The sequence below is a fragment of the Gastrolobium bilobum genome, unplaced genomic scaffold, assembly GCF_033153095.1.
Source record: "Gastrolobium bilobum isolate Gb01-03AN ecotype WA unplaced genomic scaffold, APGP_CSIRO_Gbil_v1 utg3209, whole genome shotgun sequence".
NCBI classification, from domain to species: Eukaryota; Viridiplantae; Streptophyta; class Magnoliopsida; order Fabales; family Fabaceae; genus Gastrolobium; species Gastrolobium bilobum.
This window is the reverse complement of record NW_026899772.1, coordinates 767,510-784,496: the sequence shown is the minus strand read 5'-3', so window position 1 is coordinate 784,496 and position 16,987 is coordinate 767,510. Positions and strand designations below refer to the sequence as shown.

General features: G+C 34.3%; 2 protein-coding genes across 3 annotated transcripts; one reads left to right on the top strand and one right to left on the bottom strand.

Annotated features, from left to right (window-relative positions):
* Positions 1-114: 114 nt before the first annotated feature.
* Positions 115-4,902, top strand: LOC133293369 (RNA pseudouridine synthase 6, chloroplastic). Of its 2 annotated transcripts, none has more exons than XM_061491939.1 (10): positions 115-359; positions 463-591; positions 699-953; positions 1,035-1,116; positions 1,785-1,900; positions 1,999-2,038; positions 2,272-2,383; positions 3,414-3,583; positions 4,140-4,491; positions 4,584-4,902. In XM_061491939.1, exons 1-9 carry the CDS (start codon positions 124-126, stop codon positions 4,413-4,415), a joined length of 1,416 nt encoding a protein of 471 aa, XP_061347923.1. In that variant the 5' UTR covers positions 115-123; the 3' UTR covers positions 4,416-4,491; positions 4,584-4,902. The 2 variants fall into 2 exon arrangements, with proteins under 2 accessions (XP_061347923.1, XP_061347922.1); XM_061491938.1 differs by having other exon boundaries at positions 1,984-2,038.
* Positions 4,903-6,540: 1,638 nt separating this feature from the next.
* Positions 6,541-14,111, bottom strand: LOC133293325 (beta-glucosidase 45-like). The gene is made up of 12 exons (XM_061491872.1): positions 13,959-14,111; positions 13,769-13,838; positions 13,558-13,616; positions 12,261-12,336; positions 12,096-12,170; positions 11,663-11,750; positions 7,978-8,230; positions 7,648-7,763; positions 7,279-7,534; positions 7,084-7,186; positions 6,898-7,006; positions 6,541-6,733 (listed from the first exon to the last, which is right to left on the bottom strand). Exons 1-12 carry the CDS (start codon positions 14,109-14,111, stop codon positions 6,541-6,543), a joined length of 1,551 nt encoding a protein of 516 aa, XP_061347856.1.
* Positions 14,112-16,987: the final 2,876 nt, after the last annotated feature.

Below are 16,987 nucleotides of genomic sequence, written 5' to 3'. Positions count from 1 at the left end.
TTTCGTATTTAAATAGGCCCAATATTGGAGCCCTCTTACGATGGGCCTTAACTTTTCAAATTTCAAAACCCGCCCTAACCCGATAATTGTGGAGAAGCTCGAATCGAAGAGAGGAGATAGAGGATGAGTTCGGTGGCAGTGGCGTCAATGATGTTCGCCAGCGGCTGCCGAAGCTTCGCCGTGCCTGGAACGGCGCGCGCGCTTCTCATCTCGCGCGCAGCTCTTAACAAACACCACAACAAGAAAGCGTTGAGTTGGTGTTTTCGAAGTTCACATAACAGTAACACTGCGCTCGCCGGTGAAACTGAATCTTCAACAATCGACGACGGGAAGTTAACCTCCACCTCTTCTTCCAATAGGTACCTTCAATGTTCTCAAAAATCTATGTTGATTCTCAACTATGTAATTTCTTTCCACCTCCTGCATTTTTTTGCTTGATACCGAGACTTGCTTTTGTTGAAGCTACCCGAAGTATGATCGATTGCTTCCATGTCCATCACAAAAGTATCCACCAAGAGTTGAACACTTAGTTGTATCAGAAGGAGGACCTGTCTTAGAATATATATGCAAGGCTCTGGATCTTCCTCCTTTGTAAGTGTGCTGTGCTGTTCATTGTCTCTTCATATCATACAATTTTATGAAATTCTTGTATTATATTCTCATAAATTGGATTGAATGCTAAGTTTCATTGTGTGAAGGTTTGTTGCAGATCTGATCCAATTTGGAGCCGTATTCTATGCTCTTGTTTGTCCCCAGCCTCCTCCTAATGCTACTGAAGAGCAAATTAGGATATTCAAAGAAGTAACGGAACCATCGGTTGTGAGAAAAAGAGCTTCCGTCAAAGGCAAAACTATACGAGAGGCGCAGAAAGCATTCCGTGTAACTCACGTCGATCAACTTGTTGAACCTGGAACGTATTTGCGTGTGCATGTGCATCCCAAACGCTTTCCTAGGTACTTTAGAATGTAGAAATGGAATTTACTTTTTAGACTGTAGAGGCAAGATCATGTTTGACATTTTAAAGCCTTTCTTAGGTGCTATCAAATTGACTGGAGATCAAGGATCATAGCTATCACGGAATCGTATGTAATTTTGGATAAACCTGCTGGTACGTCGGTATGTAATCAATCCCACCACACTATGAACTCGGAAAAAAGTTATTAATCCCCAGATATGTGTCAAATAAGTTTTTCTTTTTTGGTACTTTGGATGATAGGATAGTGCAGAGTCCTGTAATATTTATAACCATGGGTTATGTTCTGCATCAAGTGAGTTAAATTGTTAATTAGATTAGGCCAATGGGTTATTATTATGTGCTCTATCTAATAGATTGTAGTAAATCATTATCTATATATGTCTTCAGATTTAGCTATTTTCTCTATACATTATCTTTTGGTTTTATTAAAACTTTAGCATACCATAATTCTAATTGGATTGCGTCTAAAATTAAGATTGGCCGGACCAGTTGAATGAGTTGGTTGTACAACATGGATAGAATATGTATTTAGTAGGCTGAAAATTAGGTTAAGGGATGTGAATCAAAGAGAAAGAGGAAGCTGTATTCAAAAAAAAAAAAAAACAGAAAGAGGAAGCTAGTCACAATAACAATAATTAGAAAAAGTCAGAGATAAATTCTATGCTAGCCTTGAATAGAATGGTGTATAGTGTTAGATTACTAGTATGGAGAGTCAAGAATTCAAGATTCTTTATGACGGGTCTTGAAATTCATTGGTATGTTTACTTGATTAGTTTCTCTTCAATTTGTTCTTTTTTAAATTGATTAGGTAGGTGGCACTACCGACAACATTGAAGAAAGTTGTGCAACCTTTGCAACTCGTGCCTTGGGATTGACAACTCCTTTGATGACTACCCATCAGATTGATAATTGCACCGAAGGCTGGTAGTGCATTTATATCGAAAATAATTGTTGCTCCTTGTCATTTCGACTGTCATAGATTGTAATGGACTGTTATTTATGTTCAGTGTGGTATTGGCTAGGAATAAAGAGTATTGCTCTGTCTTTCATGGCAAAATCAGGGTAAGTCTATGATGTCATTTCATACCTTATGCTTGAATAACCATCTACAATTCTACTACTGGAAAAGGCACACTCCTTTAAAGCATTAGCTGTTTGGTCTTCCTCATGACATGGGGTGTAACTGCTTGGAGGGGTGCCTTTAGCATCTAGTCAATGTGCAGATTAATTGTATCTAGTGTTGCATTGGTCATATGTTATGCACTTTTGCAATTATTATTATTTATTTTTTTCAGGAGAAAAAGGTGAAGAAGCTCTATCTTGCTCTTGCAGCTTCTCCTTTGCCAACTGGAATCATTACCCACTACATGCGTCCTATTAACATGGCTCCTCGAATTGTTTCTCAAGGTAATTGCGCAATTTGGAGTGATTAGGAAAGATTGTTTGAGAACCATGAAATAGCTAAATAGTAATAAATAAGTATGCTTTTAGTGATTGTTTTTTCAGCAGCTTCCACTGGAGAAGCCAAGCCCATGCCTCATGGTATTGGTGGCTCATAAGCTTAACTTGAAACATTAGCTTTGCCTATGGCACATATTCAATATTCCACTCCCTGAAACTAGTAATAGGAAAGAGCTAACAATAGAAGACAGAGGGATGCTCTTGAGAATAATATTTTAGTTTTAAAATACTTGACGGAAATTTGAGATATTATAACATTTTTAACCATATGCTTTGGTTGGGTGCATTAGCCAAGATGGAAATTAGCTACTTAATGAACATATGATTATGTTTTTTGACTGAATAGAATTGATATGTGTTACGATCCTACTCCAAGGTATAGGACATTAGGACTTGGAGTCCTACATCGGAAACATAAGATTCTGGTGTGGGGTTTATATGGACTTTGGGTTCTCCTACCTCATGGGCTAGCTTTTGGGATGAAGCTCTCCCAAGGTTTGTATCAATTGGTATCAAAGCCTTCCACTATGTTTCCCAGTTGCAATCAAGCAGAATGGGTGGTGACCATGACATTGCAGTGTTTGCCCAGGGCTAGTAAAAGACTAGCGCAAAGCTAGCCCGCATAGGCTTCGGGGCTGAGGAGCGTGGTGGGATGTTACGATCCTACTCCAAGGTATGGGACTTGGAGTCCCACATGGGAAACATAAGGTTCTGATGTGGGGTTTATATTGATTTTGGGTTCTCCTACCTCATGGGCTAGCTTTTGGGGTGAAATTTTCCCAAAGTTTATATAAGAATGGTTTGAATATTTAGCCTAGTGTAGCGTACTACAGCAACATGATGTGTCAATGGACAAGGTCATCTACATTGCAAATTTAAATTATGAAACATTATTTTGCCCTATGGTGTGGGTAAAATGTTTCCAAATAAGGGTCTTGTATTGTGGATTCAACCCAGTAGGTTTTTTTGACTGCAGATTTCATCAAGGGATGGCAGCTTTGTCGACTTGAGGTCATGGAATGCAATAAGGTTCCCTGGCCAACTGCTGCTATTCAAGACAAATATTGTGTTGAAGACTGTGGGTGGCCTTCTCAAGATTATGCGTATGAGTGTAAAATCAACCTTCTTACCGGTCGAACTCATCAGGTCTGTTAGCTATCCTTTTGTGTTGTTTGTGTTTTTACTGAAGAGTTTTATTTTGTTAATCCATAATTTTCTACACATTAAAATGAAAATATAGGTAAGCAGTAATTCTTATCCTCAAGTGAACTGATAAGTGGTTCGTCGTGTTATCCTTTCATATGCCTTCATGAGCTGTATGCTGTTGACTGGCTGCCTTTGTTAGTTGAACAATTATTCAGCTGCTATAAATCGCAATAATGTAGACAAAATATATTGGTATGGCAATTGTTGGATCTAATATTAGGAGAATGCAATTCTGGTTTAAATTTATAATTTCTCTCCACCCTCCCCTCCATTTGTTCTCTGAATGTTTATATATGCCAGAATATGGTATCGACTGTTGGCCACTTGAATGTTTGATCCTTTTGTATGAATGGTGAGCCAGTTGCCTGCCACAAGTTTCAAAGGCTTTATTTATATGAATGAATAAAGAATTTTTTTCCCCCTTCTTTTATTTGATTATCTTATAAAAGAGGAAACTACATTTTGTACCTGAATAGTTACTTCAATTTTAATGCAGATTCGAGCTCAATTTTCTGCGTGTAAAGCACCTCTAATTGGTGATTCTGCGTATATGCCAGCTGCAATTGCAGAGATGGTTAATCCTGGACTTAATCCATTTGGAAAATACATTAAAGATTTCAGTAGTGAAAGTGAAAAAGAAACGTCGGTTATAAATTGGATTGCACAACATGGAAAAGAGCCGAGTGTTGCAATTGGCCTTCAAGCATGTCAAATTTCATGGGATGATGATGAACACTTCTACAAAGCTGGTTCGCCTTGGTGGAGGTGTTAAAATGGTCGAAATTTGTGCTTGAGTTCAGGATAGGGATCAATTGTAAAGCTATGCTTTTGTTTTGCCTCAGTTTTAAGTGAGTATACTACTATTCAAGTTGAAAAAATCCCGATTCAGTGTTACAACTGATTTGTATGCCTGACAAATAAAGGAACGTTTTATATGCAGATACAGATATTCAAAAGGTGGAAGAGCGGTCATGGAACATTGTATGCTGGTTTAAAAAGATAAACCCAAATAAAAAGTCAAAAAAGAAGAGCAGCTTCATACGGTGGTTAAATTGTGCGTGCTGTCATATACTGGTGAACCTTGTAGCACGCTTTCTATCAGAATCCACTCTGAACAGGTAAGCCAAAGGATAGGTTATTCACGAATTGAGACGTCTTTTTGAAAAGAAAATTTAGTTTTATATATTTTACTTGGAGATTGAACAACTCTGAAAAATTTCACACTAAATGAAAACATGGCTGATTAGGCTGTGATATTAATGCCTTAAGCTCGCGTCAACCTTAAATTGTTTGTACTGGCTTTTCTTGTTCTCTATTTATGTTCGGCAATCATTTGCTTGAACTTGCTGGTGATTTTAAAGTTCTCCTCAAAGCTATTTTAACCAACATGGTGGAGTCCAAATCATATGTCCCCTCATAGTGGTGCGGGATCCTTTCCTGATCAGTCATACTTCAAATAATAATTAAATAAAATATTTATCAATTTCTTCTTATATATATTCTATACTAAATGGATTTTGATCTTCCATTTAGTTGTTTGTACGCAGAAAAATCATGATGATATGAACTTTGTATTTTCACTCAAAGGAAAATGAATAACGTAAAATCAGAGTTCAAATATTCAATTAAGAGTATATTGCATGAATATATTCTATTCATAAAAGTAACATGATAGTACAAAAGTATTTGTAGGTTCTATTGAAAAATTACCTGTAAATAAGATGCAAGCATGAGTGCATATTTAATTTATAAAAATTGAATTATAAACATTAAAATGAAGCTGCCTAAAATAAAAAAGACGTCCTCAATAAATTTGACTTTTTATATAGCAACCAATTTTCATGAACATTTCTAAAGAAGTTAAACGATGCGTCCATCGCTGTGATAAACTACCTATGCATTAGCACTTTTCAAACTTACATATTGGCTTAACAACGTGTCAGCTCATTTGAATTTGGTGACTGTTAAAATTCTGTGTCTCATAATTAATCTTATATGAAAATCTATTTTTTCTTCAAATGTCTTTATCATTAATAATAAATTAGTATATTCATAATAGAATCTGATTTTTATGCAACGGTTAAAAAAAGAGAGGAGCAAAAATTGGCTTAATTTTATAAATACCTATTAATTAAAGATCCTAAAGTATTTATAGAAAGTAAAATATTGAATTAAAGTACGAAGTTGATGTCTCGAAATTTCGTTATATTAATAGAATGGAATTTTATATAATTGTTCCAACAAGATCATGAAGAGTACGTGTTGTTTAATGTTGGGATATCTCGAAGGTTTATTAAATGTACTTTGATAAACATTTTTTCAAGCCAAAAGGCTACATATCCCCCTTATAATTTGAGTTACTGTTTCATTCTTCATTCAGGTTAATTGTGATTAGCATGAATGATTTGTTAGAGTGCCAAGTGTTTAAACGGCCTTCGGTTATTTGGTCGTATACCTCCATATATGTATAGACATAAAAAATCTGTCACCTCAGTACTTATAAGGTGTACAGTTCTAGCAATTGTATGGTTTCAATATTGGAGAAAATATGATTGTGGTCAGAGTTGTTTGTGATTTTGCTAGTTACAAATTCGAATTAAGTATAGGAAAGGATTTGAAGGAAGTTGAACAGTACGAGCATACTAGTGAACCTTAAACTTTCTCTCCAGCCAAATCAACCCTGAACACGCAAGCCAGAGCTTAAAATAGGAGAGTTGAACAAATCTTTATGAAGAGTGAATTAGTATATTTTGATGAGAATAGAAGCACAGATAAGATGTCCCAAACTATTGGAAATGTAGCAGATTAGGCTCCAGCATCAAGGTTATAAGATGTCCCAAACTATTATTTGTACAAAATGATTTTTACCAATAAACAGCTTTTTCCTTCTTCCATCGTCATTCCTGGCAGAAGGTTTCTGTTTTATGCTTTGCAATGAATTCCTTGTACCAACTTGCTGATAATCTCGGAGTTCTGTTCAGTGTTTGGTAATCAACATGGTGTAGTCCAAATCTTACAGTATATCCTTGTAACCACTCAAAGTTGTCGAGCAAGGACCAGGCAAAATACCCCCTAACATCAGCTCCTTTCCTGATTACATGGTAAATGGGAACACAAAAAGAAAACGGGTTTTAATTTGAGTATTTGTTTATACATACATTTGACAAGTGACAACATAGATATATACATATAGTTAAATTTCAGAATGCACTTCATATGGCTGCATACTTATTTTGATTCTAATGTATTCCTACCTTATTGATTCCAGTAGGGCATCTAAATGAACCGCCATGTAATTTTTTCTGTTGAAATCATTAAGGTATTGCTCCTCAGTGTAATTTGGGTTATCCAACTCCCCATACCCTACAGAACAATTTATTCAAAGAGAAATAAATACACAGAAACTCCATCCATTAAAGGACTCGCTAGGTTGTGCTCACCGTTTTCAGTTATGAACATTGGAGTGTTATTGTATCTGTCTTTTACATAGTTGACAATTTTCTCCATGCCTTGTGGGTAAACATATTGCCAATCAAGTGAAGTCTGCATGTTTATAGAATTTTCAGGATCAGATTGCTAATGTAAGGGAGAATGTGAGTTTCATGATCATAACTCATAAGTTTGAAGATACGTACAGGTTGCCCAATTGGAACTCCATCTTTTTTTGAACTTTGTTGGTATGAACCCTCGGTTCTGGTGACCCCAGGTCCTGGTTCACATATGGAGGACATGCAGTCCTGGACATAGTAACTAACATAGTGATTAATGCCAATGAAATCCAATCCTCCCTTGAGTTTCTCTTTGTCATTATTGGAGAATTCGGGTAAGGTATTTCCCAGAATCTTCTGCATATTTGTAGGGTATTTACCGAATATGATTGGGTCCAAGAACCTGCATTGTGATTATAATTAACTATTGAATACATGCTTAGAAAATGAACTTGTCTGCTTTATGTGCAAATTGAACCAAAACATAAAAGTGTCATTTGTTAAAAGGAAGGTTACCAATTCAAGGTGAATGATCGTGCTCTTTCTGTGGCCAAGATGTCTGCGGTGGAATTGCTGATGGGTTCATACCAGTCAGCATGCACAACAATGCCAATTTTACCACCTTGCTCAGTCTGAATATTTCAGTCATAATATAGTAAGTAACTTAGTGAGTCCTCCACAACGGTTTAAATTAGTATTTCCTATTATTTCCATTTTCTTTTTAAAAATTTGGATCTCACACCCTTAATATTCTGACTAATGAAGATGTTTATATCATCAAATTTATGGGTAGAAAAATTTTAATGTGTCTTCTCATTTGGTGTTAGATGTTTAAAACTAAAATACCTGGTATTTGGTTCTATAAATATCAACTGCAGCTGCATGGGATAGGATTATATTATGGGCCACCACAAATGGCTCCTTCTCTGAATCTCCTTCACTGCAATTTCCAAATGTGTTTGAGCAACGACATGGTGGACCTTGTCCTCTGCGGTAACCGTATGTAGCTAAGTATTCTGGCTCATTGAAGGTTACCCAATACTTTACCCTGTCACCAAATGATTTAAAACATAGGTCCGCAAAATATTCAAAATCTTCCCTGCACATTCATTAAGTATTGATATTTATTAGCATACTTTGTCCAAGTAAATAAAGACCGATATAAATGCTCAATTTCGGATTTGGCTCATAAATCTGAGCCTTCTCATTCAGAGTTTTAATTTTAATAAATGAATGAATTGCTAGGCATGTGCATGTATATTAAGAGTTGATTTTCTCATTAAAGATTAAAATTATAATATATACTTATAGCAGTAACAAAGCATATTTACAAGCTAGTTGCTTAAGGTGTTGTGTGAGGGCCTTTTTAATGATTTATATTATTCTCTAACACATCCCCTCACGCAAGAGCCCTTTGAGCTTGAAGCGTGGATTATTATATAGGCCCAATTTTTGGTTTACCTTATGCTTATTTAATTCCACAAGTGGGGGCGGTGAGGATCGAAATCGTGACCTTATGGTCACTGAAGCTCTGATACTATGTAAAGAACCACTTTGTTGTAAATAATAATATTTATTTATTTATTTGTTGCATTGGACTTAGCCCATTAGGTCATGTAATCTCTTTAAATAGAGAGCCCTTTGTACAGTTTACATACAATTCAATAATATATTTCATTACCTTTTTTCAAGTTGGTATCAGAGCCCTCGATTCTGAGGGCTCTGCTTCCGCAAATCACCGTCTTTAAAAACCAAACCCTATTTTCCTCTCGCCGCCACAAAGCCGCTGCTGGAAAAAAAATTTCGGGAACCTTTTGGACCGTGAGGACCCCTGTTTCACTCTGTTTTCTTAGATCTATCATTTTACGGAGGTTTCTTTTTCATCAGACGATCGGAACAACTAAAAAAAAAACACAGTACTGTTCACAAAAAAAAACTTTTCCTGCTTGGTTTTGTCTCCTCTTTCCAGATCTGTGTTTTCTTCCTCTACCTGGATCTGTGATTTTCTCTCTGATCTGACGTCGTTTGGGTGTCTGTTGTGTGTTCTTTGGTGCTGTTTTTCACTCTTTCTTATCACTATGGCCGATTTAGAAGATGGTTCGATTATTACGCAGTCTCCACATGTCTCTCCATATGTGAATATTCAGCAAAGGGAGTTGGGTCAGCTTAAACCCGCTATTGATAATATGTGTAAGCCATTTGACCGTTCTTTGATCTTGTCTGGTAAGAACACACGTTCTACATCTCTTCTTGCTTCTTGCACTGTTTTTAAAACCTCATAGATTTTGGATTCTGGTGCAACTGATCATATGACTTGTCGTACTGAGTTTTTTCTTTCTTATCATCATATTGTTGGTAGTCATACTATATCCATAGTTGATGGATCCCATAAATCAGTTATTGGTTCTGGTAACATTCAAATTCAACCTTCCTTGTTTCTTAAAAACGTTCTTTATGTTCCTCAGCTTTCTACTAATCTTATTTTCACTCAAAAACTTACAACTGATTTGAATTGTTCTATCATATTTTTTCCTTCTCATTGTGTTATTCAGGATCTTACCACGAAGAAGACAATTGGAGTTGCTAATGAGCAGGATGTGTTGTATTATCTCCTTCCAGAACATGCCATAAATGATAGCAAAAATTAGTTATTAATGACATGTCATCCTTCTACTGCAGAGTCTATGATTTGGCTCCATCACAAGCGTCTGGGGCATCCACCATTCAGTCTATTGAAGTCAATGTTTCCTTCTCTGTTTCTAAATTAGTCGGTTGAGACCTTCCATTGTGATGTTTGTGAATTTGCAAAACACCATCGAGTGTCATTTCCTTCTAGCACTATCAAAAGCAACGAACCTTTTTCTCTTATCGATTCTGATGTTTGGGGCCTTCTAAAGTGCATAGTATTTCAGGTGCAAGGTGGTTTGTTTCTTTTATTGACGATTGTACTCAGGTAACATGAATATTCTTGATGAAAGACAAGTCTGAAGTACCAGAGATATTTATTCGATTTCATCACATGGTTGAGACTCAGTTTGGTAAGTGTATTAAAAGACTAAGATCCGATAATGGTACTGAGTACGTCAACTAACGCCTATCACAATTCATTTTAGACAGAAGAATGATTCATGAGCTCACATGTGTTGATACCCCTCAACAAAACGGGGTTGCTGAAAGAAAAAATCGTCACCTCCTAGAAGTTGCTAGAGCACTATTTTTCCAGACATCTGTTCCTAGTTCTTATTGGGGAGAAGTCGTGTTAGCTGCAGCCTTTTTGATCAACCGCTTACCTTCACGGGTCCTTAACAATACCCATCCTATTCATTCCATGACTTCCTTATTTCCTTATGTTCCCATTTTGCAGAGCCTTCAACCAAGAGTGTTTGGATGTGTTGCCTTTGTTCATGTTCATAAACAACATCGCAGAATGTTGGATCTTAGGGCTCTTAAGTGTGTCTTCCTTAGTTATGCCCCTGATAAAAAAGGGTACAAGTGTTATCATCCACCAAGTCGAATTTTTTTTGTTTCTATGGATGTCACCTTTCAAGAATCTGAATCTTATTTCCTGGGTCTTCATCTTCAGGGGGAAAACAATTCTTCAGAAGATTCATCCCCTTCTTTCTTTGAGTTTGGATCGTCCTTGTCTACTCCTACACCTCTTCCTAGTGTGTCTGCTCCTGGTATGTCAGAACCTTCAAATACACCTGAGATACGAAATATTTTGACACCTGAATTGGTATATCAGAGGAGGAAACAACCCATACTGTCTCACCAGCAACCTCAATCGTCTGAACCACTGGTAAGTCCTGAATCTCCTGTTTCTGATTCTAATATTATTGCCTCTCATGATTTGCCTATTTCTTCTGATACCTGTGATGAAGTTATCCATTGCTTCTGCTTATGATGACTTACATATTACCCTATGAAAAGGGAAAAGATCTTGTTCAAAAAAATATTGTCCCTCTTGTACTCAATACCCTATCTCCCATTTTGTTTCTTCTACTAATATTTCTGTGCAGCACAAAAGCTTTGTTTTAGCACTAGATTCTATTTGTATAGCTCATAATCCAGTTTAACATGATCGGACTAAACATATTGAAGTCGACCGCCATTTCATCAAAGAGAAACTTGATAGTGGGTTGATTATCACTCTATACATTCTCATTGGACGTCAATTAGCTGATGTATTGACAAATGAACTTTCTTCAGACAGATTTCAAGAGCTTACTAGCAAGCTGAGAATGATAAATATTTATTCCTCAGCTTGAGAGGGAGTGTTGTAAATAATAATATAATATTTATTTATTTGTTGTATTGAGCTTAGTTCTTTTGGTCATGTAATCTCTTTAAATAGAAAACCCTTTGTACAATTTACATACAATTCAATAATATATTTTATTACCCTTTTTCAAGTCACTTCAATCCAAAATTTAAAGTGGTGTGTGAGAATTTTTTTTAATGATTTATATTATTCCTTAACGTGTAGCAGTAACAAAGCATATTAAAGCATAATTACTAGCTAGTTGCTTACTGTGACTTGGGACTTAGCCAACCTCCGTATCTGTCTTCAAGTTCTTGGGGAAAGTCAAGGTGTGACAATGTTATAAATGGTTGAATTCCTGTGAGTTGGTCCAATTGAGAGAATTCAAACGCATTGATAAATCAATGGCAAATTATAGATTTACTGAATGTTCAAACCAACAGTTGACATATATGAAGACATTTTTTAAAAATAAATAAATAAATAAATGCATTTCTACTATAACTCACGTAACTTCATTCATACAAGACAAATTACTAGTATACATACCAACTTTTGATATGACATTCTTTATATGCAGCAGACTATGTCTATTTAATAACTTTTGTATGCTAACAGTCTTTGATATTCTAGAAGTTACCATGCCGTTCACGTTAAAATGTAGTTTTCCTTAATCAAAATAAAACAAAAACTAAAAGTATACCTTTGAGTAGCAAAGCATCTATTAGCCGGTTGTAGTAGCTGATGCCAGCCAAATTGACTTCTTCAAATGTACCTTCTGTCAAAAAATGTATCAAAGTCTACATGAAGAATTGACATCAAGAAACAGTTAATCCCTAATTGATTCGAGATTAGCAAAGAAGCATACTTGGTAAAATTCTCGCCCATGAAATTGAGAACCTGTAGCTGTTGACTTTTATTGCTTCCATTAGATCTATATCCTCCTGTTTCAAGCCACGTTGTTAGACTATAGTTCTTCCTCGACATTCAATATATCAGTCTAGAATTCAAATCCAAGATAATGTTTGGTACAATTCATCAACTTTTATTCTAATTGACTTTTCACGTCTCCTGAATTTTTTTAAAAATAAAAAACGACAATGTTGGATAACCAAAAAAAAAACCCCCTATAATAATGGATAAGCTGATGTAATAATCTGGCAGTATCTTTTTTCAAAAAAATAAAAATCCTCAAGAAGCAAAACTATTTCACACTTGTTTATTATAATGTTATGATATTGGATTAATATTTCTCATATTATAGGAGATAAACATAAAAGGTGTATAGGGTCCATGTAAAGAGAAGAGAGAAAAAAAGAAAACATGTATTCCACACACTTTTATATGTGTATAAAAAGTAAATTTATCTCTTGTAATATACGAAAAACCAATCCCTGTCTTCAAAAAAAAAAAAAAAAAAACCAATCCCTAAAAACATAGATGATTTAAAAGAGAATCTTATATAAACTAGCTAAGTTGATGGAAGTTAGCCTCAAGATTTCTAGTTAACGGAACATATTATATTATATTTTTTGGTTGGACTCATATTTTACATTTAAATCTCTAATTGATCATATTTTATAGAATAGAAAAAATAACGTAAGCGATATTGTTGATTTGGCCAGCTAAAATCCCTCATGTGGGGAATTTGAATTTTAAACAAAAAAAAGTTTTTAGTAAAATAACTAACACACACCTTATATTATGTTATTGGAAATTGTTATATTTACTATTTTTTTTATTACTTTTTACTGTCAAATCTTAATCGATGATTTTCTTCAATCTAACGGTTGTAATTTATTGAAATTTAATAATTAATTAATAAATGTGACTCAATAAATTATAATCGTTAAATTGATGAAAATCAACGGTTAAGATTTGATAGTAAAAAAATAATAATAAATATAACCTCTCCCTATATTATTATATAGAATTTAAGATTTAAACTTTTGCCGTAGAAATGCCACTACGTACAGACAGGTTATGCTTTATAAAATTGTATTATTTAAAGAAATTAACTCTTGTTTTAGTATTATTTTGCTGGCAGGTTATGCTTAATGGTGGACGCCACACACGCAGTGTACAAATCAGACATATTTTTAGTAGGGCTAAATTGATTAGCCATTATTTTAAAACCAAAGTCATGAATTTTGAAGATGTATTACCAGATAGCGATGATATTGGTCAACCGCAACATCCCCATTACTTCCATCAATTATTCTACCTGCAATCGTTCATCAATATACTACTCTTTAATTTATTAAAATGGAAAGTTTGAACGTATATATAAGCAATAGCTAGCAAATTAAGTTTATATGCAATCGATTAGAAAGGTGTAATCTGTGCATGTTTTGTAACATCACAAAACAAAGTAACCTGGTGTTTTGTGAGTGAAGACATCCCAGTTATTTACTCCTTTCCCATCACTCAAGTATGCACCTTCATACTGTAAAGGACAAACCTCGAAGTAAAGTTAAAGAAAAGAAAACATGCATATATGATATAATAGTTAATTAAAGAGCTTGAGTTATAATTGGTGATTATAATTAATAGTAAATTAAGTCACCTGGTAAGAAGAAGAAGAAGTCCCAAAGAGGAAGTTGGTTGGTAATGGAGATTGTTCCAATCCCTTTGAAAGTGCTATGATAGAACATGGCATGAGCATAAGAATCAAAGGTATCGCCAGAAACAGAGCTTTCAGCAATGTAGAGAACGCCATTGCATTGTGCATGATATAAGTATAACGCCTATATATACTATCAAGAAGAGAGAGAGAAAAAGAGCATAATATATATTTAATTCTAATTTCTAAGGGAGCGAAGTCTTTCGATTATACAGTGTTTATGAATAATATAAATAAAAAAAATGACATGTTATCGGATAAATACAAGTGCCCGAGCCGTCATTCAAGCGTGTATAAACAATATCAGCATCGTAATTCTAAATTTTCTTAATTTTCAAATTCATTTTATTAATTATTAATTAGGAAGTTGTGGCACGCGATGTGGTTAAAAGGAGCCCAAAAGAATAACGCCATGTTGAGCATGTAAATGGGCATGGGCCTTGTCGCAAGACATTTTATCTCTAATATATAATATATGTAGGAGTGATTTAATTTGAATTATATCATAATTTTAATTTATTAAAATTTAAAAATAACCATATTCTTACTCACGAGATCACTTTATGTGAACCTTATAGTTAACTTGTAAAAACCAAATACCTTTAGTTTAATTTCTGGAAGTAAGCGATTGTTATTTATTTGTTGGCATTAAAAAAAGAGTATAACTGTAGGGGTGTAAATAGGCTAGGCAGTATTGTTAAACCTGACCCGGGCATCGACTCGATTGGGGTACTGAGTCATCGAGTTATTGGTCGGGCCGGTTGACCCGCATATATATAGATATATAAATATATATATAAATATGAACATATAAATTCAATTATATTCTCCATATCTAAAATGAATTAAACAAGATTCACTAAATAAGCTCAAAAACATGAAGTATAAATAAATAAAAATACATGCTATGCCTATTACTATGTCAATTTAAATTGCAACTTAGAATCCCCGTAAACATATCTCTCAATGACATTGAACTCATATTTTTTAAATTTAACTACATTAAAATGACATAATTCACATTTTCTAATTTATTATTCCACAAATTGCTTCAGTATTGGAAACTAAGAGGTCATTGTAGAAGAGTATACTAGCAAATAAAATTACAAGAAGTTTTTAAAATGAGTTTTACATTTTTTTTTAGGGTTCGTTTTTTCTAAAGTTACTTTAGATAACTTTATCTAATGTTCGCCGAAACGACGTCGTTTTGGGGCGTAAATCATGGCGTATTTGTAATTTTAATTAATTTCAGGGTTATAATAGTCTTTATCATTCAAATTTTTTAAATTTTCAACCTCAAAACGACGTCGTTTCGGCGACCATTAGATAAATTTATCTAAAGTAACATTAGATACTTTTTCCCTTTTTTTTTATAAGATGAAGCAGTTTTGTTGTTTATTTTTTTATTTTATTTTTAAAAAAATGCATGACCCAACCGAGTCACTGGGTTGCCGGGTCACTGAGTTTGGCCAGATTTATCCGAATTTTGACCGGGTTATGACTGGGTCGATGCATGACCGGTCAAATGCTTGACCCGAACCGATCTGATGACCGGTTCACTGGGTTCTGGGTCAACCTAGTCGGGTCGTGCCAGATTTTTCAACAGTGAGGCTAGGTTAGGTTTTGGCTTAAATAGGCCATACCTAAGAAAAAAATATTGAATCTGGTCTGGCCTATTAGCCTGTGTAGACCCCAAATTACAAGTCTGACCTCACCTATATTTAAAACATAAAAGTCTTGGCCTAGACCTGTTAGCCTGTTTAAGCCTATTAAACATTCAACAATTAAAAAAATAACTAAAAGAATGTTATTTTATTATTCAAAATTATTAAAATAATAATGTTATTTATTTTATTAAAATAAGAATAAATACCCTTTTTCGGTCCTTAACAAAAAAAATATGATCTCCACTTTAGTCATTTACAAAAAAAATTAATTGGTTGGTACTTATGAAATTTAAAGTGGACCTGTTTTAGTCCTTTTGAGGGACTAATGTGGATTTTTTTTGAATTTGTGAGGGACCATGATTTTAACTAAATGGGTCCACTTTGAATTTCTTAGGGACCTTGAGACTAATTTTTTTTTTTGTAGGGACTAAAGTGGGGACCGTATTTTTAGTTAGGGACCAAAAATGATATTTACTCTTAAAATAAATAATATAATATAGGGGGGCCTGTAGATTTATAGGCCCAACGTGTACAAAAAAGCCTATGCCATGTTTTCTAAATAAGTTTTTTAAAAGCCTAGACCTGTTCTATTTTACTATTTGTAATAGGCCAAATCTGGTCTAATATAGGTTAAGCCGTAAACTCCTGTAGGCCGACCTAGCCCATTTACACCCTACGTACAACACACGTTGATGGATCGATTATGTGTATTTAATTATATTTTGGAACACTAAATTTTTTATATGACACAGGATATATAAATTGTAATGCGGTTGGGGTACGTAAAAATCTAAGGGAAAGACCCTACATTGCTAAAATATATTTGTTATAGTTTTAGAATGAAAAACGTTATCTATTAAATAAAGGGAAAAACTATTCTCACGTCACATGAGATAAGTTTTCTTTCCTACACACCCTTCGATAACTGTGTCACCTTTTTCTTTTCTTTTTTTAAGTGGTGGAGCCCATTAGTTTGTCTCTATGACATGAGATAACTATCTCCTTTAACATGAGATTAATAAAACCCTTAAATAAATGGGTGGATGAGTTCTGTCAAATTTTGTGTGGGTGTGTAAAAAGCTTGTTATGCATTAATTAATGAGTTCTCTTTTTCTGCAATTATTGCAAATAAGTTATCTGCAGTAAATCAATACGACATTGTTTTGGGGCGAAAATTATGGTGTTTTTGTAATTTTAATTTATTTGAAGATTATAATAGTCTTTATATTTATAATTTTTTATGATTTCAATACCAAAACGACGTCGTTTTGGAAATAATTGCAGATAACTTATCTGCATTAACTG

What these genes read in the sequence shown, in the direction of transcription:
- LOC133293325 (XM_061491872.1), bottom strand. Translation starts at nt 14,111, where the DNA reads ATGGCGTTCTCTACATTGCTGAAAGCTCTGTTTCTGGCGATACCTTTG. An exon ending in TGGCTAAGTCCCAAGTCACA is followed by an intron (nt 8,231 to 11,662) that starts GTAAGCAACTAG and finishes ATGAATGTGCAG; the next exon opens with GGAAGATTTTGAATATTTTG. An exon ending in AATGTTCATAACTGAAAACG is followed by an intron (nt 7,007 to 7,083) that starts GTGAGCACAACC and finishes ATTGTTCTGTAG; the next exon opens with GGTATGGGGAGTTGGATAAC.
- LOC133293369 (XM_061491938.1), top strand. Translation starts at nt 124, where the DNA reads ATGAGTTCGGTGGCAGTGGCGTCAATGATGTTCGCCAGCGGCTGCCGA. An exon ending in ATAAACCTGCTGGTACGTCG is followed by an intron (nt 1,117 to 1,784) that starts GTATGTAATCAA and finishes TAAATTGATTAG; the next exon opens with GTAGGTGGCACTACCGACAA. An exon ending in TTACCGGTCGAACTCATCAG is followed by an intron (nt 3,584 to 4,139) that starts GTCTGTTAGCTA and finishes ATTTTAATGCAG; the next exon opens with ATTCGAGCTCAATTTTCTGC.